Source organism: Mauremys reevesii, linkage group 9, assembly GCF_016161935.1.
Source record: "Mauremys reevesii isolate NIE-2019 linkage group 9, ASM1616193v1, whole genome shotgun sequence".
In the NCBI taxonomy this organism is placed as follows: domain Eukaryota; kingdom Metazoa; phylum Chordata; order Testudines; family Geoemydidae; genus Mauremys; species Mauremys reevesii.
In genome coordinates, this window is record NC_052631.1 from 51507077 (window position 1) to 51534822 (window position 27746).

A 27746-nucleotide genomic window follows, 5' to 3' on the forward strand; every position below is an offset into this window, starting at 1 on the left:
CAGGGGGATGGATTCTGATGTCCATCTGAAGCCCCAGTGACCCTCCACACCAGCACAGGGGGCTGATTTCAGGACCCAGGACCGGCTCTAGGCATCAGCTAAAGAAGCCGGTGCCTGGGGCGGCAAATCTGTAGGGGCTGCACTCCGTCCGTTCTTGGGGTGGCACTCCAACTCCCCCCCCCCACTTCTTCGATGGCGCTTCGGCGGCAGCTTTTTCATTTTTCCTTCTTCGGCGGCAGCTTTTTTTTTTTTTTTTTCCTTTGCTTCGCTGCTTGAGGCAGCCAAAAAAGTAGAGCCGGCCCTGGCAGGACCAGAGCCCCAGTGGGGTACACTTTCCACCAAAGCCTCCAGGGCAGTAATGTTGGCTATTTCCAATTCAGCAAACAGAGTAAGTCTGTTCCTGGAAGGGAAACACCCCCTTGCTGCTGCAGGCGAGGCATAATGTGAACTCAGGGAATCTAAACTTACCCTGTTACTCTGCCCAGAGGGAGCCATGGCTGCAGTGAACCCCGTGGAAAGTCTCCAGGAGGAAGCTACATGTCTTGTCTGTCTGGAGCATTTCACAGAACCTGTCACTCTGGAGTGTGGGCACAATTTCTGCAGGGTCTGCATCAGCCAGTGCTGGGAAGGATCCAATACAGCCATCTCCTGCCCTCAGTGCAGAGAAACTGTGCAACAGAGAAACTTCAGGCCGAACAGGCAGCTGGCAAATGTTCTAGAAATAGCCAAACGGCTGAGTTTACAGGCAGCAAAAGGAGCAGGAGAGGAGGGGGTGTCTGAGAGACACCAGGAGGCTCTGAAACTGTTCTGTGAAGAGGATCAACCCCCATCTGTGTGGTGTGTGACAGATCCCAGGCTCACCGTGCTCACAGGGTGGTTCCCATACAGGAGGCTGCCCAGGAGTACAAGGTAGGGAATTGCTGTCAAGTTTAATGGGTAATAACTTTGGATTTTAATTACAGGCTAATTTCATTGAAAGTTACCTGTCACAGGTGTGATGCATCATTCAGCTCCGTAAAGCCTTCATTGTATGGGTGATGTTATAATAAGTAAATGATCTGCTAGCATGACAAAAAAGGCAAAAAATGAAGTCTTTAAAGATATCAGATGTGGAGATTTTTTCTCTAAGATTCTCAATCCTTTTCAAAACTACCTTCCACTGTTAATTGTAGCTGTTAATTGATCAGTGAGGTTTAAATCACAAGAGCTGCAGGTCAGTCTATGTGGGTGTGTTACCTTCAGACTGGAAAAGGGAAGGTACAAGCTATTGTTACAGATTTGTTTCATAGAATTTATTATTATCTTTATTTGCATCACAGTCATCCTAATAGACCGCAAATGAGATCTGGGCCCTGCACAAAACACCGTGAGGGACAATCCCTGCCCTGAGCAGTTTACAGTCTAAATAAGAGAGACAAACAAAGGGTGGTAAGGGAAACTGAGGCACGGAGCGGCAGTGAGTTCACCCAGCATGTCAGTGACTGAGCTTGGCATAGAACCCAGCTCTCTCCTATCCCACTCCAGGGCCCAAACCACTAGGTCGTGCTGCCACCTCAGTGTCAGCCCCCTTGAAGAAGTTTGTCCATTAGGAGGGAAAGACTCCTCGATAAAGGTCCCAGGCCCAGCAGGAAGATGAGGTTTCTCACTGGGATTCTGAATTCCTGTGTTGCTCCATCAGGGGTTAAACTCCGATGCCGGCCTGCACTAGGGGAAATCACTGTGCTAGACACTGTGTGGACCCCAAAACCCTTGAGTCCACCCACAAAAGGGCTCCAGACAGTGCAGGACTGTGCCAAAAGCAGGGGGATTAGACTGGATTGTAGCAAATAACTGCTGGGTGGTGCTGACCTGTGTCAATCTGAACTGTTCTAGTGTGTATGTGGGCAAGGACCAGCCAAAGTGGTTCCATTAGCCCCACCAGGCAGACTTTTGAAATCTCCCAGAATCCACTGCTTCTGGGATCTTTACCAGGGAATGGGACAGTGAGGTACCTACGCAGAGGGCATTGCTACTGAAAAGGTTTAGGGCAATCCCAGCTGTTCTTTATACAAATCTGCATTTCTAATTAGGATGGCCACAGATACATCCCCAGAATATGGGATATCCGTACACCTGCCTGCATGGACCCACCCAGCCTTTGTCATTCTGCAGGGAGGTGCCCCCCCCTCCCCGGTGTCCTTCATGCATCCTCAGTCTCCTCCCAGGGCCAGATTTCCCATTAGCACAGTAGGCATGTGCCTAGGGCAGGGATCGGCAACCTTTCAGAAGTGGTGTGCTGAGTCTTCATTTATTCACTCTAATTTAAGGTTCCGCGTGCCAGTAATACATTTTAACGTTTTTAGAAGGTCTCTCTATAAGTCTATACTATATAACTAAACTATTGTATGTAAAGTAAACAAGGTTTTTAAAATGTTTAAGAAGCTTCATTTAAAATTAAATTAAAATGCAGATCTTATCAGTTTAGTGCAGTGGTTCTTAACCTGGGGTGCACGCACCCCCTGGGGGTGCGAGATGCCCTTTCTGGGGGTGCGAGACGTGAGATTTTTTAGAAGGTAAATCATTGAAAACACAAATTAAGCACAGGCACATAAGTACAACCACCGCTGCCAGCCTGGGGTTCGCAATCAGGTGGGGCAAGCAATCATTCTGAAAAGTGAGAGGGCTAAGCCTTAAGCCGTGGGAAGCAAGGGGTGGGTGGGCTAGAGAGTGGAGAGGAGCTAGTGGGCAGGGCCATGTTTGCTGTACTGCCCAGGTAGGTTGGAGACTGTGGGGATCAGTCGACACATTATCCCCAGCCCAGGTGACGTGACAGCCAGCGGTGGATTTAGAGTTAGTGGGGCCCCCTGGCCCTGTGCTCAGCTTCATTTTTGGGGCCCCTCCTTGGGACCCAGCCAAGAAAAAGAAAATTCTCATCTCCGCTCACCCCTGTTTTTCATTCTTTTTTTCTTCATCCTCCTCCTATAAGTAATAGCAAGTATATGAAAATAAAGTGAGGTACCTTGATTGTTCTTGTAGTCTATCTTATTTTCCCACAGACCACTTGAAAATTGTGGAGGGTGTCTACGGACTACTTAGTGATCTTTCCAAATATTGTAAAAAAAACATTGGGATGTGGGGTCTGGCCAGGGGCTAGGGTGAGGGAGGGGGCTCAGGGTTGGGACAGGAGGTTGGGGTGTGGAGCGCTTCCCTGGGGCAGCTCCTGTTTGGTGCGAGGGGTGCAGGTGGGAATGGGGAGGTGTGCAGGAGCTCCCATTTGGTGCTCAGGATGGGGGTGGGGTTGTGGGGGGGTTCAGGAGTCAGAGCAGGGGGCTGGGTATGTGTGAGGAGGTGCAGGGGGCTGGGTGTGTGGGGGGTGCAGGAGTTGGGGCAGGGGGCTGGGTGTGTGTGTGGGGGGTGCAGGGGTCGGGTCGGGTCAGGGCAGGGGATGGGTGTGTGTGGCGGTGCAGGGGTCAGGGTGGGCAGAGGGCTGTGGGTGTGGGCTGAGGTCGTGGGGGTGCTCACTGCAGGGGGCTGGAGGGAGTATGCCCCGATTCCAGCCCCTTCCCCAAGGCTCTGCCCCCGCCTCTTCTCCTCCTTCTCCTCCCCGGAGCGGCGAGCGCGCTGCACTTCCACTCTTTCCCCCTCCTTCCTGCCGGCAAGCAGCTGATCGGCGGCTGGGCGGGAGGGAATGTAGCACGCTACGGGAAGAGGCAAGGGAGGAGCTTGGCTGCCTGCAGAGCCTGCCTGCTGCAGCAGGACCCCCAGGAGCCGGCAGCACTAAGCGTCTGCCCCAACAGGGTTGGGGGGCGGAGAAAAGCAGGCCTGCACGGTGTCCCTTTGGACCATGGGCCTGTCCCCATGGTAAATCTGGTACTGCCGGTGTGGGGTTCCATCCGCCAACTCCTGCCAGCCGGCAGTGGGCTGAGCGGGGCCAGGACCCAGCGTGCCAGTAAAAATTGGCTCGGCACACCTGCCGCAGGTTGCCGACCCCTGGCCTAGGGGCACCAGCATTCTAGGTGCACCTAAAACATCAAATGTTGCCGATCCCAGGTCCCAGCAGGGGGCAGGGCCAGCTGAGCGGGAGACGGCCCCACGCAGCCCTGCTGGAGGGCTCCTCACTCAGCCCAGCAGACACAGTCACTTCCCAGCAGGGCTGGTGAGTGGGGGCAGGGCACAGGGCAGTGGGTGTCTGGGAGGGTTTGTGGGGGGGCTCTGGGCAGTGAAGGGGTGGGTGGTGATAGGCAGTTGGGGGTGCTGGCCAGTGGGGGGGGGTCTGTGTGGGGCAATGGGAAGTTTTGGGGGGGCTGTGCAAGGGGTGCTGGGCTGTGGGGTGCCTAAACATTAAAAGTGGTGGTACCCCTACTTCCTGCGGGGGTTAGGAGCTCCGAGCTGCTGTGGGCGGTGGGGTTACTCCGCAGCTCCCGGCCGCCGCGGGCAGCAGGGGACCTGGAGCTCCAAGTCCCTGCAGGCAGAAGGAGGGAGCTCGGAGCCAAGGACCCTTCAACTGCTCAGCCATCGGGGGCAATGTGCGGACCCCACCAGGGGCACGCAAGCTGTAAGTCCAGCACTGTTTCCTCCTCTCTCTCATTTTTACCGGACAAAGCCACATCCAGCGCTGGGTCCCTACCGGACAGGGACAGTGCTCCACAACACTGGGACTGCGCAGCTTCAAACCAGATGAATGGCCTTCCATGTCTCATGGGGTTTGCCCTGGTGCTTAGAGCAGCTCTGCCCAACCAGTGCAGTCCCCAGGGCTTCAGGGCTGAAATTCCAGCCCATATTTAAACCCTGGTGGCTTTTGGAATTTGTATCACTTTGTTCATTTAACCTTCTCAAACACAGGTTCATTGATTCACCTCCATGTGACTCCAGAGTCCTGTTATGCACTACACTACTAATCAGTTCATAAATACAGATAAAGCTTGGTTACAAATGAGATCTCTCTCTAATTACAAAAACAAAACAACAACAACAAAAACTGAACCTGAATTGCTAACAAGTCTGAATAAGACACACTCCCAGTCTGCATTGATAAGGTTTCATCTTCTTGGTGGTCCTGATGTCACAAAGTGATTAGAACCAATCAATCTGCGGGTTTGGTTGGAAAAACATTCAGTTCTAGACCCTTCTTAACCCTCCAAATAAAACCTCCCAAATCATTTCTGTTTCTTCAGCAAAAAATCCAGGCCCATTTGAAGATTCTGAGGGGAAGAGAAAGAAAAGCAGCTGGGATTTAAAGTGACTGGAGAGTCCCACCCTTCACTCCTGGCCCTCCGGACCTTTTCATCGGGCCCCTGCCCCATGGACCCAACTGGCCACCCCACCCTTTCACCGTGAGCCGGCTGCACGATTTGCAGCCGGTTCGGTTCCAGATCCCACCAAGGAAACATCTGTACACGCTTGTGCTCCACACCCTTCACTTCCTCACCCTCGTGTCCCGCCCCGTCACAAAGTGGCGGGACCCCCTGCCACCTCTTGGGGGTGAGGAGCCATAGTGGGCCAGCCTGTACTCCACCCTGGTTCCGAGGCCCCTGGGGATAGCAGTTGGCAGCTCCCTCCATGGGGCCATGAGCATGGGCGTGTACTTCATGCGGTTTACCCCTATCCTGGACACCTGCCCTTTCTGTAGCACGAGGGAAACCCTGACGCACATTTATCTAGAGTGCGCCAGGTTGCAGCCCCTATTCTGGCTCCTCTTAGATATATTATTAAATTTTTGGTTGCACTTTTCCCCTCACCTGTTCATCTATGCACTCTCCATCCGAGGTCCCACTAAGTCACGGGACTTCCTTGTCAGCCTCCTCTTGGCCCTGGCCAAACTGGCCATCTACAAAAGCAGGGAGAGGAAGTTGGCCAATGGGATTTCCTGCGACTGTGGAGCCTATTTCCGCTCCTCAGTCCGTTCACGCATCCTGGCACAGTTCCTCTGGGCGGCGTCCGCTGGCTTCCTTGTCGTCTTTGAGGCGCAGTGGGCGATGTCCGGGGTTCTCTGCTCTGTGTCCCCATCAGGTTCCCTACGTTTAGCCCTTTGACCACACTCCTATAAAAGAAAAGAAAAAAAAAACACTCTCTTGTAGCCATCTGGCCTGACCCTGTCACAGAACCTTTACCAATACTGGCTCTGGCTTTGGGGAATCCCTTAATATTTTAGAAATATTGGAAAACCTAGTAATTTTCCAGGCATGTGATAGGATCGCATCAAAGTATGTGGAGGAGCTTTGAGGGAAATGGTGCGTGAACAGCACATCAATGAGTGCAATGGATTTATAAGATACCGGGAACAAGGGGAGGGTGACATACAAAAGCTATCTTTACCCAGACATTTGAAAAAGTCATCTAGAATTCATCCTTCATGAAAAATTTCGGAACATCAACTTCCAGGAGCGGAAGGAAATCAGGACAAAAAGTAACAAATGTGATAGACCCAGGCCAGTTGGGAACAGCAGAAACAGGACACAAATATTCAACAGTGAAGATGAATCACCAAAGGAACAAACTAGAAAGGGAAGCGTTGGGAATTCCCCATTTCTTGATGGCTTCTAATGAAGACTAGGTGCCTTTCTGGAATGTGTTTAGTGAAAAACTAGCTACTATGCTATATAGAAAGCATGTGATATGCAGGGTGTCAGATTACATGGTCTAATTGTCTCTTCTGTCCACAAAGTCTGCTAATTTATGAACAATTGAGTGTAGCATGGGGAAGAGCGTCTTGTGTTCTACTGTGTGTTGGTGTCATCCCCACAATGAAGAGTCATTGAGTGGGATGATCCAGTGGAAGCAGTTCAAACATCCAGTGTGGCTGGACAGGGGCAGGACATCAGCATTGCAGGGGAGGGGTGGGTGTGGCAGTGACATCACAAGGGCCTCTGGCAGGACTTCAGCCTATTGGACAAAGGTGATGGGGAGGCGATGATCTCACAGAGAGATTTTGACATCAGCCAGGCAGGACAGGGGTGCAGGACAGGGGCAACCTTGGAGATCCCTGTGGCTTTGCTTCAGCAAGTCTCCTTCTCAAGGTCTCTCCTTGAGGACTGAGAGAGAATACATTTTCAAGTACGTGAGCGCAAGGAGGACCCTCTTCAGGGTTTTCTCCTTTTCTTTTATTGATTTTGCTAGAAAACAGACGTCCCTGTATAGAAGGTAAGAGCCTCTGAGAGGTTTGGAACCTGTTCAGTCTTATCCATCAGGTGCCGGCTGATTTTTAGGAAAGGAAAACACTAAACTGTGGAAGCAGCATTTTATTTCCAACCTAGGACTTTGTCCCTTAGAATCACTGGGGACATTGGGGTTTCTCCTTTTTGTTTTCCCCTTTCCTGTCTCTCCCTCCTTTCTCTTCTTCTCTTGCATCTTTGTCCTTTCCCCCTGCTCTCCTTTCACCACCAGGACCTATCTGTGCATGTGAAGTGGGGGACTGGGGGGGAGGGGTTTGCACTCCAACTCTCATTGTGGGAGGCCCTCCCAAAGACATGTGGCTGGAATAGTGCTCCAAGAGTGACTCCCTCTGGTGGTGACCTGGGACATCTGGTGAAAACTCTCAGCTTTCTGATTCTCAGCGTCTCAGTGCTGATTGGGCGAGCATGGGGCTATTGTGAGGGAGGAGACTCAGGTCCTTGTTACTCTCTTTTAAGACCAAGGAAATAAGCCATAACCAAACCTGTGTTTGATTGCTCTTGCTGCTTTTCTCCATTCATTGTCTTTGAGCAATTCATGATTCTCTCTCTAATGGGCTAGTTCTTCTAAAATACTTACTGAATAATTAGGTTTTAATAAAGCCATATGCAAACCCATACTTCCAGTAACAAAGGAGTCAGGCGGCACCCCACAGAATGGTGGACAGTCCGCTGGAAAGCAGTGACCCTGAAAAGGATTTTGGGACCATAGTGGATGAGCTGCTCAACATAATCTGTCAATATGAAACTGTGGTAAAAAAGGTTAAAGCCATTCTTGGGTGGATAGAGTAGTGAGTATGGAAAGGGAAGTGATACAGCATTGGTGAGACTGATTTTGGAATGTTGAATCCAATTCTTGTGTCCACATTTTTTAATATTATGTTAAAAATTGGAGAGGGTACAGAAAAGATTCATAATTGAGTGATGGGGATGATGCCTTATAATGACACTTTGAAAAAGCTCAATCTGTTTAGTATGTACAAAAGAAGAATGAGAGGTGAGTTGCTTGACTTCATGGAGAGAAAATGTTGAGTATAAAAGGGCTCTTTTATCTAGCAGAGACAGGCATGACAAGACCCCATGGATGGAAGCAGAAATCAGAAAACGTATAATGACAATAAGACCCAGATTTGTAAGAGGGTGGTTCATCATTGGAACAAACTACCAAGAGAAATGATGGCTTCTCCATCTCTTGATATCTTCTAATAAATACTAGATGCCTTTCTGGAAAATGTTTGAGTAAAAGAAAAACCCAGCTCTTCTGACATACAGGAGGCCTTAGGATATGGAGGGGATCAGATTAAATGCTCTAATGGTTCCTTCTGGCCATAAAGTCTACTAACTTTTGAAAACCTGATTGCGGCCTGGGGAAGAGACTCTTGTCTTCTACTGTGTAGTCGGTGTCATCCCCACAATGAAGAGTCATTGAGTGGGATGATCCAGTGGAAGCTGCTCAAACATCCAATGTGGCTGGACAGGGGCAGGACATCAGCATTGCAGGGGAGGGGTGGGGGAGGCAGTGACATCACAAGGGCCTATGGCTGGACCTCAGCCTATTGGACAAAGGTGATGGGGAGGCAATGATCTCACAGAGAAATCTTGACATCAGCCAGGCAGGACAGGGGTGCAGGACAGGGGCAACCTTGGAGATCCCTGTGGCTTTGCTTCAGCAAGTCTTCTCGAGGTCTCTCCTTGAGGACTGAGAGAGAATTCATTTTCACGTACGTGAGTGCAAGGAGGACCCGCTTTGGAGTTTTCTCCTTTTATTGATTTTGCTAGAAAACAGACGTCCTTGTATAGAAGGTAAGAGCCTCCGAGAGGTTTGAAACCTATTCAGTCTTATCCATCAGGTGCCGGCTGATTTTTAGGAAAGGAAAACACTAGATTGTGGGAGCAGCATTTTATTTCCGACCTAGGACTTTGTCCCTTAGAATCACTGGGGACATTGGGGTTTCTCCTTTTTGTTTTCCCCTTTCCTGTCTCTCCCTCCTTTCTCTTCTTCTCTTGCATCTTTGTCCTTTCCCCCTGCTCTCCTTTCACCACCAGGACCTATCTGTGCATGTGGAGTGGGGGACGGGGGAAGAGGGGTTTGCACTCCAACTCTCATTGTGGGAGGCCCTCCCAAAGACATGTGGCTGGAATAGTGCTCCAAGAGTGACTCCCTCCGGTGGTGACCTGGGACATCTGGTGAGAACTCTCAGCTTTCTGATTCTCAGAGTCTCAGTGCTGATTGCGTGAGCATGGGGCTATTGTGAGGGAGGAGACTCAGGTCCTTGTTACTCTCTTTTAAGACCAAGGAAATAAGCCATAACCAAACCTGTGTTTGATTGCTCTTGCTGCTTTTCTCCATTCATTGTCTTTGAGCAATTCATGATTCTCTCTCTAATGGGCTAGTTCTTCTAAAATACTTACTGAATAATTAGGGTTCAATAAAGCCATATGCAAACCCATACTTCCAGTAACAAAGGAGTCAGGCGGCACCCCACAGAATGGTGGACAGTCCGCTGGAAAGCAGTGACCCTGGAAAGGATTTCAGGGCCATAGTGGACGAGCTGCTCAACATAATTTGTCAATGTGAAACTGTGGTAAAAAAGGTTAAAGCCATTCTTGGGTGGATAGAGTAGTGAGTATGGAAAGGGAAGTGATACAGCATTGGTGAGTCTGGTATTGGAATGTTGAATCCAGTTCTTGTGTCCACATTTTGTATATTATGTTAAAAAAATTGGAGAGGGTACAGAAAAGATTCATAATTGAGTGATGGGGATGACGCCTTATAATGAGACATTGGAAAAGCTCAATCTGTTTAGTATATACAAAAGACCTGCACCATTCTTTGGGCTATTTCATGAGAACCCTTAGCCTCCCACCCCTCAAAGGCTCAACCTTGATTGGCTGAGGAGGGGGCTATTGACAGGGAGGAAATTCTGGTCTTTGTTGTTCTCTTTTATGACCAAGCAAATAAGTCACAACCAGTTATATGTTTGACCAATGTTGATGCTGCTCTCCATTAATTGTCTTGGAGCAGTTCATGATCCTCTCTAACATTTCAGTTCTTCTAAAATAGTTGCTGAATAATGACTATGAACAACTGTTGGTCTGTAGCTCATTTGAGAGCAACTCTGCTACTGACTGGCTGCATCAGCTAAGACAAGTCACTGCTCCTTTCTCAGCCTTAGTTTCTCCTTCTGTCAAGTATGAACAACAGTACTCTCCCACCTACCTCACGATGGGTGGATGTTGGGGATCCACTGAAGAGTGTCACTAGTAGCAGTGCAGAATAGGACGTGTCCTATCACATTGAGCCATATCAGATTATGACATAATATTCTATTTTATTGGTATTTTATTCTTTTGAAATTGTTAAGAGCAGCAACTACTTAGCTCAGACTAAAGCATCTCATCTAATTTTCTAGATCACAGTGTCTCCTCTTTGTGTACAACGAGACAATATAATGCACTGTGACAAACAGGAGATGCTCTTGTTTTGCAAACAAATATTTGTTTGCAAAGAATTTTCATCCTACTTGTTATGATTTCAAGAAACAAAGTGGTTTAGTCTGAATGGATTTTCTGACAGAAAACGGTTTCCATGAAAATTTTCACCCCTTATTTCCTGGGCTGTATCCCTGCCTCTGTGGGGGTTGTTGTCTGTTAGTTAGAACAGGAGTCAGGACTGTTGGCTTCTCTTTCTGGCTCTGTCACCGCTTTGCTGTGTGACGCCTTGGGTAGGTCCAATGGGAATAGGGTCAGTTCTCTAACTCCAGGCAGCAGTGAGCCTGGGTGAGAAGGGATGCTCAAGCTGTCTGCGAAGGAGAAAGGGATGTTTCCAGGTGTTGAACGTCAAGAATTCTAAACTTTGCTAAAATGGCTAGTCTAGAGAAACAAGAAATAGTTGGGGCCAAACTTTAACCATTGTCTTTTTTAAAGCCCATTCGAGGATGTGAGTCCCAGAGAGCCATAGAGAGGGGGAGCAACTTGCCCAGTCCCAAAGATCAATAGGCAGCAATGGAACCAGGAGTGACACTCCCTCTCAAAGGCAGGGGGACTGGACATTAGGGCCTGGTTGCAATTGCCAGCTGTGAGAGGGAGTGTGCAGCAGTGGTTAGTGAAGGGGTCCATCCATGGCTCTGACACTCGGTGTGACCCTGAGCCAGTAGCTGAGGCCCATTTGCCATCAGTATGGTTGGGGTCCCATGGTTACAGCCCATGGGGGTTGGGAGGCTCCAGGAAGGTGTGTAAAGTGCTGGGATGTCAGGATCCTGGAGCTGCTGTCACCTCTGCACTAGGGCAGTGTTCTGCACCCCGCTGCTGCTGGCTGACTGTCTCCGTCCCCTGGCAATAAGACAGACTCTTGTTTTCACAGCCAGTCGATCACCCTAGAGTCATCACCCTGCCTGCTGGCTGGGCAGGGTAACTCCTCAGGTCACCACCCTCTCCAGCCTTCCTTGGGCTTGGAGAGTGAGGAGGAGGGCGAGGGACATCTGCTGACCCTGAACATCCACCATCCATCATACCATCACCTAGAGCAAGTGAGTGGCATTAGGGTTCCTCAGTGGCTTCCCCTGTCTGTCTGGAGAGAGGCAGAAACAGGGGGAGAGAACATCTTCAAAGGGGGATTTCATTTGCAAACAGCCCCCAAGAGCCCCTCACTCTCAGACTGGGCAAGGGCTTCTCCGGAGCCATCTCCAGTGTGTTTGGAAAGATCCCAGCAATGGGGCTCCTAGCCCTTCCCTTGTGGGACACTGTTCCCCAGGCTGGAGAGTCTCTGAGCTGGGCCAGGCCCTGTGAGCTGCTGAGCATGGAAATCAATGGGGATGAGGAGGGCCCTGATCTTCCTGTGCCTAGGGTCTTTGTGACTTTGGCGTGGGGAATGGTTTCTCAGGAGAAATCTGGACTCCTGGGTTCTGTTCCTTCTCTAGCCTAGGCGGGGGAGTGTGGCCTGGGATGACAGGAGGGGGCTGCTTGTCCAGAGTAACCGATGGTCTTTGGGACTGACCCCATTGCTCTAAAAGAATGAGATTTCCTGGATATTGCAGCAGCAGCAGGGATTAGGAGTGGGAACATTGGGAGCGGATCATGCAATGAATTCCTGCCAGGGTGTGTAGCTTGCACTCCCTGCACTCCTGTGGGGGGAGAAGGGGCTGCTCTGGTTGGAGCAGGGATGAGGAGGGACTGAAAAGGCCCATAAGTGAAAGGCTGCCTTGAGCCCAGACTCACACCTGCTCCCCGTTCGATTCCAGGATGGCCAGGCTCCTGAGGATGTTCAGGAAGAAGGCTCTGCAGGTGGCCCCAGAGCCTGAGGGAAGCAGCTGCCATCTTCCCAAGGGGCAGAGCAACCTCTCCATCCCCGCTGGCGGGGAAACAGCTCCCATCCAGGCCAGAAGGCGGAAGTGCCCAGCCTTCTGGTGAACAAAACCAGCTCCCGGCGCAGGCACCGAGCTGGGAGAGGCCCCGACCAGGCCCAAATGGAGCTGGCTCAGGATGCGATTTTGCAGACAGGACCCAGCCCAGGAGGGGCACCGGGCAGGGAGGCTCTGGGGCTTGTTGTGTGGGCAGCAGCGGCCCCAGGAGCCCAGCCCTCATTCCCAGCAGGAGGCATTGCCCTGCCCGGTCACTGAGGACCTTCCAGCCCCCTCAGGCCAGGAGGTGGAAGCTCCCTGTCCCAGCACCAGCTGCTCAGCATGGGACAGCAGCAGCGCCTGGGACTCTGGCAGCAGCGACGCCGATGGACGCTGCTGCTTTGTTCCAGGTGAGGAGCCAGGCTGGGATCAGGAAGGGGTGAGGATGGGAATCTGAACACCCTGGGCTCAGACACTCTCCCGGTGATATGATGTAGGGGGGGTCCCCAGCCCAGGTGTCTGGCCTGAGCCACGTGAACCCCACTGACACCAGCAGCAGTCACACAGCTGCCCCTGCAGCAAGGGGAACTGGGGGTGGGGGGCATCAAGAGCTGCTGCCACTTTGGTCGTTGATGCTCCGGGGCTGGGGGAGTAGGCACCTCCCATGGAGTCCTGGACAGTGCAGGGGGCTCTCTCTGCTATGGGCTTCTGAAGTTGTTGGGGGCTGAAGGCATCCCTGAGAGGGAGGTGTGGGGCCCAATCTGCCCTGGGTGGCTGAGGTGGGAAAGGGAGTCTTTAATCCTGCTCTCCCGACCATGCCCCTGTCCTTCTCCCAAGTGGCAGCAGGCATCACCCTGTTACCTTCTCTCTCTGGTGCAGGGACCCTCAGAGATTCAGAGGAGGAGGAATGGGTGGACATGTCCACAGATGAAGCTGCTCTCAAGGTCATCAGAGAGCAGCTCCGGTGCAGAGAAAAGGTGCAAATATTCCCCACCTGGGCTGGAACCAAGATTGTCCTGTCCCTTCCCAGCATCCCCACCCCCTGCTGAGGGTCTTGTCCCTGATGATCCACCACCCCTAATGGGGCCCTTTTACATCCATGATGTGGGACCCCCAAGATGGGGATGTTTGTCCCACAACAGCCGAGGTCTCCTCCCCCCACAGGCACTGTCCCAGTTCCTGATCCTGCTTGTGTAGGAGTCGTGGGGGATTTGGACAATAGGCGGGTCCCCACAATCCCCCACTGAGGCCTGAGTCCTGGAGCTGGTGTGGGTGGGGCAGGAAGGTCCCTAGCTAACAGGTTCTCTCTCGCTCTACCCCACTTCTGGTGGGTACAGGATGAGGGGAAGCAGCTCCTGTTCCTGCAGGCCATCTACCCTGCATGTCTTGCTGCACAGGACAGAGGGCAGGACATGCTGGAGCTGCACTGCTGCAAGGCGGCTATGGTGGAGAGGAGTGTGGTGAGTGAGACACGTCAGACAGCAGCTGGAGGGAGGAGAGAGACATGGGATTGGCAGGGGTATCGCCGGGCTAATGGGTGCGGGCTGGGTGGCGTTGGAGGGGGCAGCAGAGGGCAGGGATTGCTGGGGCTGAAGGCTGAGGAGAAGAGAAGGGAGAAATTCTGAGATTGGGCAGTGGGGGAATTGTGGGGCTGGAGGGCAGCTGAGACTGGGGGACAAGGAATCACATGGTCCCAGCTTGGTAGCTGGGATGGTGCTGAATGGGGGCAGTTTTGACAGGGAGGAGGAAAGAAGAGGATTGGGACTGAGCTGGGCAGGAATCCTGGAAGGGGGACAAGTTTGATGGGCAGGAAGAAATTGGAGGAGCAGGAGGTAGTGGAGGATCCTGCTGGCCACGTGGGGCACTGGCTGTGTAATCTACTCATTGGGAGGTGTCAGTAGGGCCCGAATCTCTCACGCTCCTTTGTCTCCTTTGTGTCTCACAGGAGCTCATTGAGGAGCTTCCTAAAGACTCTCCACCCATTGCCATCCTCGCCAACTCCCTGGTCGCAGTGGGCAACCTCAGGTACCAAGACAGCCCCGTCCTCCTCCCCCCGGCTCCCCTAACCCCAGTGCTGCTCAGGCACAAGGCTGGGAGTCACTATCTCTCCCACTCCCAGGTCACCTCCCAGGAGTGGCTCCTCTGGCAGAGATGGTGGGGTGGGAAGGTTCACTCTCTCCTGGCTGGGCTGTTCTTTTCACTCCACTAACAATACAGGGGCCTTGAGGAGGGGCTCACTCCCGGGCTCAGATACAGGAGGGGCAGCAGGCTCCAGGGAACAGGCGCTATTCCTGTCCTGCCACTGTCTATCTGTGACGTCTTGGCCTTGTCATTCCCTAGCTCAGTGCCTCAATTTCCATTCTCGCCAGCCTGTGCCTATATCCCTGTTGTTTTGTGTCCATGTTGGCGACAGTCCCACCCCCACACTGCACAATCTAATACCAGCTCCTCTCTCTTGCCAGCACCATGAAACCTGCCCTTTAGCCAGACCTAGAGACCCACCTCTTGCGAGCTGCCCTTCGCTCCGTCTTCACCCTGGGCACAGAGAAGGACACCATCAACATCCAGGTACATCCTCCTCCTCCATCCTCCTCTTCCAGAGTGGTCCTTGGTCCCTGCTCCCTTGATTTGCTGGAGCTCCAGATTTAGGGGTGGGGTAGGCAGAGATGGAACAAGCTGCAGGGTTGGATCCTTCCCTCCAGAGGATTACCCCTCCCTGGGGGATTTTTCTTTTTCTTTCTTTCTTTCTTTCATATGCCATGTTTTGCCCGGCAGCCCAGCTTCCATCCATAGCAACTTGGCTGTTTCATACTCTTCTGACTACAAGGCCCTCTGCAGAGACCTGCTAAGCTCATGGATCAAAGATCCAGGTGTCATCAATCCTTGCTAATTTCCTGCAGTGGGTTGTGAATGAGAGAGGCCAGGATGTGTGTTTGGGAGTCTCACCAGTGCTTCCCAGAGACCCCTCTTCCCATCCTGTGGCAGATGTAGGCCCAATTTCCCTAACTCTGACCCATGCTTTGCAGGCTCTGCACAAAGTCATGCCAGAGCTCCTGGATGCCATGCTGGGGAACCTGCTGGCAGAGTCCCCAGACGCAGACAGGCTCCACTACATCTTGGAGGTGAGCCCCATAAGGAGGGGTGGGAACCAATTTTACCTTAACTCTTTGGGGGACTGGTAAGGAGAGACTGGAAGATCCATTTTCTACTCTGTCCTCCTAGCTGGGTCCCCAATGGGGTGTCTTTGGTTGGGGAGGTCAGTGCAATACAGTATCAGGTCCTGCTTTCTTGAGGGACAGAGGAAGGAGCTGGGACTTCAAACCAGAGCTCTGCCTGGTTCTGTTGAGCACTAACCACAGGGCCACTGGTTGTCTTGGGGAGTGAGAGTCTGAAATCCACCCCCTTCCCCCATCCCCCCAACACACACACCCCATTAGATTCCGGAGATGGTTCTCAGAGAAGAGGCACATGAAGCAGGGAAACAAGAGGACCCCAGGGAATCAGCCCTTCTCTCTGATATGATTTGAAATTCCTGGGGGCATTGTGCTCTCAGTGACTCCCTACATCCCACCAAGGATTTTAGTAGCAGGGAAAGGCGAGGGTTCAGTCTCCTTTCTGGTGAACTGTTCAGGAATCAGGAGTTCTGGGAGGATGGGACCAGCCCTGACACTGAACCTTGTCCCAATCTAGAGAGACCCTGACAAGTTGTGACCTGCAGGATACAAGCTGCATCCTGGGGGAAAGAATCCCCTTCTAAAGCTCTGTGATCAATGACTCAGCTATTCCCCACCCCTGCACATAATGTCTCAGGCCCCTGGGGCTGGGGGGATGGGGCTTATTTGCAAAGCACCACCTGCCCATTGATCCTGACCTGCCTCCTTTCCCCACAGCATGTCAACCTCTGGATTGTGTCCAGGGTGTCCCAGGAGAGAGCCAGGGCCATTAGGAGCTGCACATCCCTGCTCAGATATGCAGTCACCCTCCCTGAGTTTGACATGAGTGACCTCTGACCCCAGCCCCCTGTCTCCAGGTGTAGGCGGGCTGACTCCAATGGGCTGTAGGATCTGCTGCTGCAGGGGCTGTGGGTTCAGAGTGTTCCTCTTGGGGAGGCAGCGTCAGAGCAGGGAATAAGATAGCCTTGAGTCAAGTTCTTCTTGTCCTGGCCAAGTGTTGTCCCTGGGCCTTTAAGGGGACCATGCTCTAGCCCCTGCTTGGCATCCCAAAGTAGCTCCTGGCTCCCTTGGCAGCAGAGCAAATGAAGGGTCTATCTCAGGCTCCTCTCCCCCAGCATCTCCTGCAGAGGGGCTAAGGGGAAGGAGCCTTCTGGCCCAGGGGGGACAGGGAGCTGACAGGAAAATGCTGATGGAGTCTCCTCTCCTCTCCCTTCCATTAGATCTCAGCAGAGTTCCCTAGGATGGGTCACCATGTGGCACAGCTGGCTCTGTTTGTCAGTGACCCAGACAAGGACATCAGCCGGCAGGCCAGGGATGGGACTTACCGGCTGTACCAGCTGCTGCTCCAACAGAGGAGTAAGGAACCCGCTGGGACACGGAACCCAACAGGGGACTGAGAGTGACCACAGGTGGCTAATGGGACCCCAGACAATTTCTCTCAGACTGACCTGGAGGACAAGTCTCCCTCTGCCTCTGTTCTCCACTCCACTGTGCAGCCACCAATAGGATTGGAAGGACACAGAAACTGCAACCAGAATGATAAGTCTCTCTCTCTCTCTCTCTCTCTCTCTCTCTCTCTCCCAGGGCTGACCATACACGAGGCAGAAGATCTGTGGTACCACTACTGGCACCAGGACAGCAGGCTCCTGGGCTATAAGAACACAGCCAGGGTGGAGGAGGTAAGGACACTGTGGCAGGGCATGACACAGCTCAGGGAGTGGGGCTGGCTGGGGTCCCTGCAGTGGATGCCTCCTGGAGACAGGACAAGAGCCCACTCCTTATTTCCAGCTCAAAGTTCCTCATCCAGCACCCAGTGGGACAGGCTGGTGCTAAAGGTCCCACATTGGAACCTCGCTAGTTTCCGTGATTTGAGTGTCTTACATGGAGCCATTGCTACGTGCCATAAGGAGAATCCCCGGGTGGGTGAGTTAATATAGAATTATGGCTCTAGGTGTCTCTGCTCCTTGTCCCCCTGGCTGATCCCCAAGTGTCTGAGAGGAGAGCACTGGGTCAGTCAGTCACTATTGCTTGATCAGACCCTTGTTTAATTCCCTTCACCCTGTAGAAGCAGAGAAAGGAGGTGGGGTTTGCCCAATTCCATTGCCAGTCAGGAAGCAGAACGCCCCAACCTGGGAACTGGGTAGGGGACACAGTGAGCTCCAGAATCAATATGGACCACATGCACCCCTCTCATGTCTCCAGACCCGGCCATGGAATGGCAGAGTATCTGGACCTCAGCCACTGTTCCAAAGAAGCACATTGTCACTGACCCAAGTTGCGGCTACTTGCTGCACAAGTAGAAAATCGAAGACCCCCCGCCCCCCGTCTCACAACTGTGGTGAGAACATCCAAACCATGGAACACACCATAACACAGTGCCCCCAGATTGGAGTCAAAGGTGAAGTGGGTGATTTCCACAACATCACAGAGGAGACCTTGGAATGGCTCCTGGATCTACAAGTGCATATACAGAATGCTGCTCTATAGACGCCACGTGAGAGAGACTGTGTGAGCTTGTCCTGCCTCCCACAAGCTGAATTGCTGCAGCAGAAGAAAAGTTTCCTAGGAGTGTCTGTGATGGGGACAGGGAAATGAGTCTCCTTATCCTTGTCAGGTTGCAGATTGGATTCCCTTTGGAAGAAACCAAGGAGCTGCAGAGGCCTTACCCAGCTACTAGAGAAATCACTAATTTGGGGGGAATAGACCTTTGGTCTGTCAGCTCCAATCCCCTCCCCCACATGCACACTCCTCTAGCCACTGAGGTGCAGGAGATGTCTCTGCTGGAAGCAATACAGGGTCCCCTATCATCTCTGTGCGCTGCACAGCAGAGTGGGCCCTGCTCACCCACATTAGAGATCTATTTCCAGCCCATCATGGCCCCTGTGGTAAATTGCCCTCCAGAAAGAGCCACTGGAGGCTTTGGTCCCTAAGCATCTGCCACCTTTTAATAAAGGGGCTTCCCTGAGCCATGGGACCCTGAAAGCCTCCTGGGGAATGAACTGCCTTGGCTACAGCAGCTCTCTTACCCTCCCTTTGGGGCACTAGAGGGTGAGGCCATTCTATCTCCAGGACTTGGAGGCTGGCTCTGGGCAATCTGCTAAAGCCTCGTGTCCTGTTGGTTTTAGGTCTTTGGAAAATTCTTCTCTGAGGGGCAGAGAAAATACTTCCTCCAGACAGCAATGCTGGCAATCCATGATCCCCTGCTGCATGTCAGCCAGGCTGGGCTGCTCCTCACATCCTCCATCCTGGGGGAAGCCCAGCAACTGATGGGGGACAAGGTAAGCAGCTGCATTAGACTCAGGAGATTGGGGCGGGGCCCAGGCCTCATTCCCATCTTATCACTATTCACTGGCCTGGGAGCAAGGAGCCTAGTGGGGACTTCTGGACTTCATGGACTTCTGTTCTTAGAATGTGATGCTCTGCTATCACTCCTGGGAAGGGCAGGAGAGTCCCCTAAGTGCCCTGTGTGAACCTTTCCTGCCCCACAGAGCTGCACCCATTTCCCTGTGGCCTAGTGTCCATGTCACCGGAGCCACCCTCCAGAATTGCTCCCATCACTGGGAGCCTGGGAGGCCAAGGACTGATGGGTGATGGCGACTGGCCAGGCAGTTCTGAGGCACATGGGTGGGGGAAGCTTGTCCTGCTGCTGGCAGGGCTGGACCTGCTCTACAGAGAAGGGGAGGATTCAGTCAGCAGGGGCTGCTGACCTGCCCCGTTCACCAGGGCTGCCATCCTGTGGCTTCAGCATTTGTCACTGGGGTGACTTGGGCAGGGCTGGCTCTGGCTTTTTTGCTGCCCCAAGCAAAAAAAAAAAAGGGGGGGGGGAAGACCACCGGAGCGGCAAAGCAGGGAAAAAACAAAAACAAACCACAGCGGGGCCAGAGCGGCAAAGCGGGGTGGGGAGGAAACTGCAGCACAGCCGGAGCAGCAAAGCAGGGGAAAAACAAAACAAAACAACAACATAAAACCACGGTGGGGCTGGAGCGGTAAAGGGGGCGGGGGGAACAGGGTGCTGGAGCGGCAAAGCAGGTGAAAAAAAACAACCTGCGGCGCGGCTGGAGCGCCAAAGTGGGGGTGGAGGAACGGCACAGCCGGCAAAGCAGGGGAGAACAAAACAAAAAACCCTACAGGGTGGCCGGAGCCAGGGGACTCCCTGTGCTGCAGAGTGCGCGACTGGTCTAATGGGGGGAAGGAGAGGGAGCGAGGGGGGAGAGAGAGAGAGGGGCAGCCAGGGCTTCAGGTGGGCGCTCACCCCGCGGCCCCGACCTCCGCGCCGCCTGCCGGGAGGGCTCCGAGCTGCTCCGGTCGGTGGGGAGGGAAGGACGCGGGCTGCCCTGCCGAATTTGCTGCAGGGCGCTCCCCTCCTCTGCCCCCTACAGGGCGGCCAGAGCAGCAAACAAAAAAAAAAGCGTCAATGCCGCCCTAGGATTGGGCGGAATGCCGCCCCCTAGAATCTGCCGCCCCAAGCACCAGCTTGCTCAGCTGGTGCCTGGAGCCGGCCCTGGACTTGGGGAAAGGTCTCAACCTCCCCCCATCCCACTTCACTGCTGCCAGAATCCCTCCTTCCCCCCTCCCTGCCCTACCTGGGTGGGGATGGAGGTAGGGGTGGAGGAGAGGGTTCTACAAACTTGAGCGGTGTCCCCAGGTGGGTTGGAGGTGGAACAGCTGTCAGGGGCACTGAGGGGGAGGTGGCAGGAGCTAACCCTACAAGGAGGGTGGTTGGCACTGGAGGTCACTACAGAGGACAACAAGCCTCCATCCTGGGGATCAGGAGGGTGAATCCACCACTCAGATATGAGCAGCTCCTGGGTGTAAATGGTGCTGGTTCCAGGTGTCCTAATCCTCCCTGATTCCTGGGCAGTGTCTCAGTCTCTGACATGTTCTCATTCCCCTGCAGTTGGAGGATGTCACAGCCAAGGTGATGTGCCAGCTCTGCATCATCCGGCACTTGCACCAGGTGCCCGAGGCGCTGCAAGGACTGTGCCTCATCTGATGCCCTTAAAGGTTCTCCTCCCATGTTCAGCAACTCCCGCTCCCTGCTGCAGGTACTGCTCTGTCTCACTGTAAATGGGGGGCTAGTGGAAGGGGAAATGGAGGCCCCTGTCACTGACAGAAACTCTCTCCCCTCTCTGTGGACCAGGGTCCTTCCCTCTGACCCCAAACTTCCTTCATCTGGGGCATGAGCTCTTCCCCTCACTCCCATACCCCTCCCCTCTTTCCTTCCTCTGACCCCCATCCCATTCCCCGTGCTCCCAGGCAGAGATCTCCCTGCCCCATATGGCGCAGAAGGACCTTTGTGTCAGGGCTACAGACTGCCTACCCAACTGAAGCTCAGGAAGCTCCACATTTGAGGAGGTGAGGATGGGCCAGAGGCTCAAGGCCTGCTTCACCTCCTGCCCTTTATTCTTCCTTTGGCCCTTCTATGGACTCTCCGAGGGTAACATGAATAGGAACCTCCTCCCCACCTGTCTTCTAGGCCCTGGGTGTGTGACTGCCTCCCAGATGGGTGCAGTCAGAAGCTGAGCCACCTCAGGGAGCAGTGGGGACAGGTCACCTTGTTCTATGAAACCAAGCAGTGCTAGTTCTCAAAGAGGCTGAGAGGGAAGACCACGCTCCCTCATGGAGGTAAGAGCCATTTACTTCTTTGGGCAGATGGGTCTCCTGGGGGAGAAATGGGATCCCTGCTGCATAGCCTGGTTGGGAGCTTCCCCCATCCCTGGGACAGAGACATCTCCATCAATGCGCCAGTCTTGTTTTTTTTCCTAGCAAGAGGCTCCCTACAGATGTCCTCAAACCTGTTCTCCTGGGAGCATTTCTGGGAGGAGGCTCCCGTCCCTCAGTCTCCAACTCCATCATGCAGTCTCATTCACATAACATCTCTGCTCTCCAGCTCCACTTCCCGCAGCAGGACAAATGAACCTTCAGCTCCTAGAGACCTGACTCTGACCTCCTTCTGATCAGCAATGGGGTTTCACCTTCCCCTCAACAAACCTGTCAGCCTCTGAATGATGAACGTCAGAGTCACCAGAACCAGCAAAACTCCAACTGCAGCCAGTTGAGCCTTTGTAAACTTAGCCCCTCTGGAAACCAGGTCTGAACTGGAGAGGTCTGAACTCATGGACTCCTAGACTTTAAGGTCAGAAGGGACCATTATGATCATATAGTCTGACCTCCTGCACAATACAGGCCACAGAATCTCACTCTCCCACTCTTGTAATAAACCCCTAACCTATGTCTAAACTATTGAAGTTCTCAAGTAATGGTTTAAAGACTTTAAGGTGCAGAGAATCCTCCAGCAAGTGAACCGTGCCCCATACTGCAGAGGAAGGTGAAAAATCTCCAGGGACTCTGCCAATCTGCCCTGGAGGAAAATTTCTTCCCGAGCCCTGAGCATGTGAGCAAGACTCACCTCAACCCAATAAGAGGAGGACTGGGCAGCACAGGTCTGTAACAGGGAAAGGAGAGTGCTTTCCCCTGGGCTGCAGAGCCTGGGGCTTAGCCAAACTGATTACAGAATGAGTCCTACCTCAGAGGGACCATTTATTGGCCCCGAAAGAACCAGACTTCAGCGGCGATAAAGCCTAGCTGGGCTATGAACTGGAATGAGAACTAGGTAGGAAGTTGAAAGCAGTAAGGAAAGCCTAGAAGGGAACTTGAAAAGAGAGGTAGGATGTGCCCAGGGAAATCTGCAGCAAAGAGAAAAGAGCAACCCTAGCTGTTGAGTACAGAGCCCTGGGCTGCTACCAGTGTCAGGGTGGGACCGGGTTCCTCTACTGGCACCAAAGAAGGGGGCATACACGCACCCAGAGAGGGTTACCAAGCCCAGCAAGGGAGCTGCAGATCTGAGCCAGAGCCCCAGCAAGAGCAGAAGAACTTTTTTCTCTGGGAAGACCTCTTTAGACTTCCAGTGTGTGACAAGCTGAGCCCCAGAAGCATGGACTAAAGGTGGTGAGCCGGCCAGAGGGCCGAATTACCAGGCAGAGAGACTGCCATGGTGCTGGAGTGACCATCGATGGAGGATCAGAGGGCACGTAACAATGAGTAGATTCATTGATTATTGGCATAGTCAGCAGGATTGAATTCCCCCTGTCATCTGTGAGGGCTCATGGAAGTCTTGGTTACTGAAGGAAGGTCCATCCCCCCCAAGTGGGATTTCCCATTTGAGTTCCAGGGACTGGCTAAGCAGCCAAAGCAGGTCTCGGGGTTTCTCCAGCAGCTCCTAGAAACCCAACAGAAGCAGAAGGAAGGGCAGGCAGAGCTACAGATGCAGCTGCTAATCTTGAGGGAGCAGCAGCAGTACCTGTGAGAGATCCTGCAAAGGGAAATCAACCTGCTAGGCCCATGGACAAAAAGAGAAGACTCAGAGAGCATGCTGTGGCTGTGCTGAGAAGGTTAGCCCAGGAAAGCAGGGCCTGAGAAAGTGTACAAGCATAGCCTAATGCCAAGATAGGAACAAAAGTTCTTTGGTTTTGGTGCAGAGAAGCAGGCCATATCAAAAGACCCGGCCTGCATAGGAAATTCCTGAGTGGCAAAAGGAGGGGCCAGGGCCCCAAGAAGGTAGAAAGAAAGGAGAAGGTGTCCTCTTGGAAAACACACATGAGGCAGGCTAGGTGGAGATGGCAGGGATGGCCATGGACCTTGCAGACCCTCCTGCAACACACCTATCGGGTGCTGCAGGGAGGTGAAGAGTGAAATGATTGGCACAGAGATGAATCAGGCATGAGAGTTGAGCAGTGGTGTGTGCTCAGACACTGATGGAAAAGGTTTTGGGGGATGCAGCAGCAATAGAAAAAAGGCTACAGAAGAAGCTAGTGGCTTCAGAACAAGGCTCTGCAAGCAGTTGTTAATGAGAATGAGTGGCTGCAGGAAGAGAAGGATGGCCTCTGAGTTCTGGTGAGTACGAGGCTGTACGAGTGCATAGCCGGTGACAGCGACGAGATGAGATGGTGAGGGATGAAGATTGGACAAGAGTAGAGCTTGCCCCCGGGTTGGGCCGGATTTTAAGGAGGAGGGTATTTCACAGGGTGGCTTGGCCTGTGGCTGCAAAGCCTGGAGCTAGGCCAAATTGATGACCAAGTGAGCCCCACCTGAGAGGAAACAAGGGAAAACAGCAGCAAAAGTACAGAAGCAGACCTAGCTGTTCAACATATGGCCTTGGGCCAAAACCTGGAGTCCAGGGTAGGACAGGGTTCTCCCACCGTCCCTAAGGAAGGGGACATAGAAGACCATAGAAACCCAAGAAGGGCAGACCAAGGCGAAATCAGGCTGAGGAAGAGCTCCCCACGAGGGTGGAAGGCCTTGTTTCTGTTCAAGACATTTTTGGACTTTGTTTGGAAGGAGCATGACCCAGGAAGGAGTGGACTAAAGGACAGTCACCTGGTTGGAGGGCTGAGTTCCCAGCCAACAAACTGCAAGAGTGACTATCAACGGGGTTGCTAGCCCAGCTAGAAAGCTGTGACACGAGGCCTGGCCAGGATCTAGCGGTGAGTGAACTCTGGTAGAAACCTCCTTCCATTATGGAAACAGCCTGGTATTGGAGAGTGGGTGGGGAGACCAGGGAGATGGGAGGGGTTACTGAGGCTGGGGTGGGGAAGAAGCTGTGGGGCTGGGAGGGGAAGGACATGGCCCAGCTTGTGGGAGGGATCCTGCTGGCTGTGTCTGGAGCACTGTGTAGCCTCTTCTATGGGAAGTTCCCATGGGTCAGTGGGGCCTGAATCTCTCATGCGCCTTTGTTCTCTTTGGGCTCTGAGAGATGTCTGGTGAACTGCCCGTGGACTCTGTGCCCAGCACCACTCCAAAATTATTCGCTACCTTCAAAGAAACAGGGCACAGCTCAGCCTGTTAGGTAGGCTGGAGACTCACACTTCACTCAAACACACAACACTGAGGTGCTTTGGAAAGCATAGTAACAAAGAAGAGATTTAAGTGATACTAAGCAAGAGAAAGTGACAAATTTCAAACAGACAAACAAAACAAAACACACTTTGTAGTGACTAAAACTGAATCTTAAGAGTCACAATCTTGGCCTTAGCAGTTTCCAGACTAACATCTCAGCTTTCCTAACAGACCTTATTTGATGTCACTGTATGGTACTGTCATAGGTTTATTCCCCACTTTGAACTTTAGCATCCACAAGATGGGGACCTGCATGGACTCCTCTAAACTAAAATCCTAGTTTAGATCTGGTAAAGCTGCCACCAACTAGAAATTCCAGTGTCTAGTACACTCCCTGTTCCCCCAAACTTTCCCTGGGGAACACAGATCCCAACTTCCTTGGATCTTAACACAAAGGGAAATAATCCATTCCCCCCACCTTCTTTCCCTTCCCCTTGTCCTTGGGAGAGATACCTTGATTCAAACTCCTTGAATCAAACAAAGAGGGATTCACTTTTCCCCCTCCCCTTCCCCTGAAAATCCAAACAAGGGAAGAAATCACTCAGGTTCTAAAAGAAAAGATTTTATTAAAGAAAGAAAAAAAGTACACTATCTCTGTATCACCAGGATAAAATATACAGGGTCTAGCTGATAAGCCTGGAGAGGTTCCCCCCCCCCCCCACTCCTTTCTCAGAATAATCAAAGTAACAGCAAACAGAAATAAAGATATTTCTCCAGCAAATACACAATTGCAAATGTAGAAATCAATTATAAGACTAAACCGCCTTCTAATACTCACTATACTGAATAGAAGAAAATACTTCAGGAAACCTTGGAGAACTTGAAGAATATGTCTGGCCTCTCTTAAATCCAAAGAGAGAACGACAATCCAAACAAAGGACACAGACAAAGCCTTCCCTCCACAGAGATTTGAAATTATCTTGTCCCTTGATTGGTCCTCTGGTCAGGTGTTCATCAGGTTACTGAGCTTGTTAACCCTTTACTATCTGTTTATGACAGGTACAAAAATTCTCTGTCGAATCCGCTGATTTGATTGCTTAGCCTTTCGGTTTCAGACCCTCTGTTCTCCTTCTGGGGTACCTGGACCCTGATTGTAACATCTCTCTTCCAGTCCCAGCCTCTTACACAGATGTATGCTTCAGCCAGCCCAGCTCAGAGAGCAGTGGGAACAGATGATCTTATCCTGTCAAACCAAGCAACATGGGTCCTACTGAGGCTTAGATGGAAGATCCCATGCGTCTCCTGGAGGTAAGAACCGTTCACTCTTCTGGGCACTTGGGGCTGTTGCAACAAAGAGGGAGCTCCTGTTACATAGCCTAGTTGTCATCATGACTTTGTTTTTTTATTCTTAGAGGATGTGTCCAGGATCCTGGAGGAGGTTTGAGTGGGGAGAGATCACTCACTGTCATGACCCATGGGTCATTAACCCGGGTCTGCAGGGCTCATGGGAGCAGCCACACTGCAGCAGGCCACCTGGAAGCCTACTAAAAACTGCTTACCTAGGACTTATGAATTCCAGACCCAGTTTGAGGCTCCATCCCTGAGGCCTAATGGCAGAGTCCCTGAGCAGCTAATCGGCCCCCGGGACCTCCTTAAACCAACAGCAGGAACAAGAAGCTGTCTGAACACCCGAGCTCCCCTGTCTTCTGGACCATGTGTTAGCTGTTCCTGCTCCCACTGCCCAGGCTTGATTTCCTGGCATCCTGACTCGCTGTGACTCATCTGATTTGAGGTTCTAAACTCAGTTTGGTGTTTTGCTTCTGTTCTTCCAGTATCCTGACCCAGCTGACTCTTGACTCCTGTCTTCTGAGTGTGGACTCTGCCTCTGACCACTAGGTCTGGCTGCTGATGACATGGCCATGACACTGACTTTTCTACGATTCCTCCAATGCCCTTTTCTGCTCTCCAGCTCTGCTGTCCCAGCAAGACACACCAATCCCCTGGCTCCCAGAGTTGCTGCTGGTTGCTGGTTGCTGCTATTCAAGGGCTCAGGGGTAGTGCTTGTATTGCCTCCTCCCCCACCATAGCTGCTTTTCCTATGGGAATCTCCCTAGCACAGAGGAGAAATCTGCTCTTCTCTTAGAATCAGTCCTGGCAGCAATTCAGGAAGTCATAGAAGGGACGGTCTGCTAAGCTCCCTCTGCAATGCCACTGTCAGACCATTACTGGTGGGTGCCAAGTGACTGCACAGGCAGCTCCTTGAGAGACTCCTAGGGGCAGGGTAGTCGTGTTTCACAGTGACCTCTGAAAGGTCAAGCAAAGAGTGCAGCATTGAAGAGACTCTCCTGCTGTAACAAAGGGTTTCTGTTCTCCTACATAGTCAGACAGTGAGGCCAGTTTGCAGAATGTGGAAGAGCTTGGGTGATGAGTTGGAGGATTCACCGTATAGGTGGCAGCAGCTGCAGATCCTGGAGTCCCTATGGTAGGGTTACCACGCATCCGGATTTTCCCGAACATGTCCGGCTTTTGGGTTTTTAAATAGCCATCTGGGAGGAATTTGTAAAAATCTAAAAAGGTCCAGGATTTCCCTCCCAATGCAGAGCACGATGCAGCTGACACGGTGGCCGGGCTGGATTGAGCTGCTCGTATCTGGGCCTCCAGCAGCCAGAGCTCCTCCCCTGCTCCCCCCCCACCCCGCAGCCTCAGCGCACTGTGCCGGTAGCACTCTCGTGGGGGAGGGGTGGCGCGCTCCGTGGGGGAGCACAGCACTGTCTGGCTCCACACACCAGACACACTGCTCTGAGCAGCATGGTAAGGGGGCCGGAAGGTTGGAGAAGGGGCACGGGGTCCCAAGGGACAGTCGTGGGACAGGGAGCAGGGGGGCTTGGATGGGTCAGGGGTTCTGGGGGGAGCCTGTTAGGAGGCGAGGGTGTGGAAAGGGGTCGGGGCAGTCAAGGGTCCGGGAGCAGGTGGGGTTAGATGGGTTGGGAGTTCTGGGGGGGCAGTCAGGGGACAGGGAGCATTTGGATAGGTGTGGGAGACCCAGGGGTCTGTCGGGGGCAGGTAGGGGTGGAGTTCTAGGGGTAGTTAGGGTGGGGGTGTAAGGAGGGGACAAGGAGAAGGGAGGCTTAGATAGGGGGTGGGGTCCAAGGGGGCAGTTAGGAGCAGGGGTCCTGGGAGGAGGCAATCAGGGGACAAGGAGCAGGGTGGGTTGGAGGGATTGGGGTTCTGGGGGGGCAGTCAGGGGACTG

The 27746-nt window shown here is 52.7% G+C and overlaps 1 protein-coding gene and 1 long non-coding RNA gene across 9 annotated transcripts; one reads left to right on the forward strand and one right to left on the reverse strand.

Annotated features, from left to right (window-relative positions):
- Positions 1 to 4974: 4974 nt before the first annotated feature.
- LOC120371408 lies at positions 4975 to 6807 on the reverse strand. The gene is made up of 3 exons (XR_005584328.1): positions 6295 to 6807; positions 5718 to 6019; positions 4975 to 5180 (listed from the first exon to the last, which is right to left on the reverse strand). It is a non-coding gene; the product is annotated as an uncharacterized LOC120371408 (long non-coding RNA).
- Positions 6808 to 6931: 124 nt separating this feature from the next.
- Positions 6932 to 27312, forward strand: LOC120371407 (maestro heat-like repeat-containing protein family member 7). Of its 8 annotated transcripts, none has more exons than XM_039487096.1 (10): positions 14947 to 15055; positions 15514 to 15609; positions 16881 to 17016; positions 17245 to 17339; positions 18786 to 18938; positions 20558 to 20705; positions 21137 to 21285; positions 21427 to 24143; positions 25667 to 25803; positions 25908 to 27312. In XM_039487096.1, the coding sequence occupies exons 2-6, from the start codon at positions 15529 to 15531 to the stop codon at positions 20651 to 20653; spliced, it is 561 nt and encodes a 186-aa protein (XP_039343030.1). In that variant the 5' UTR covers positions 14947 to 15055; positions 15514 to 15528; the 3' UTR covers positions 20654 to 20705; positions 21137 to 21285; positions 21427 to 24143; positions 25667 to 25803; positions 25908 to 27312. The 8 variants fall into 8 exon arrangements, with proteins under 8 accessions (XP_039343027.1, XP_039343026.1, XP_039343029.1 ...); XM_039487098.1 differs by having other exon boundaries at positions 26075 to 27312; XM_039487099.1 differs by having other exon boundaries at positions 26328 to 27312.
- The last annotated feature ends 434 nt before the right edge of the window (positions 27313 to 27746 follow it).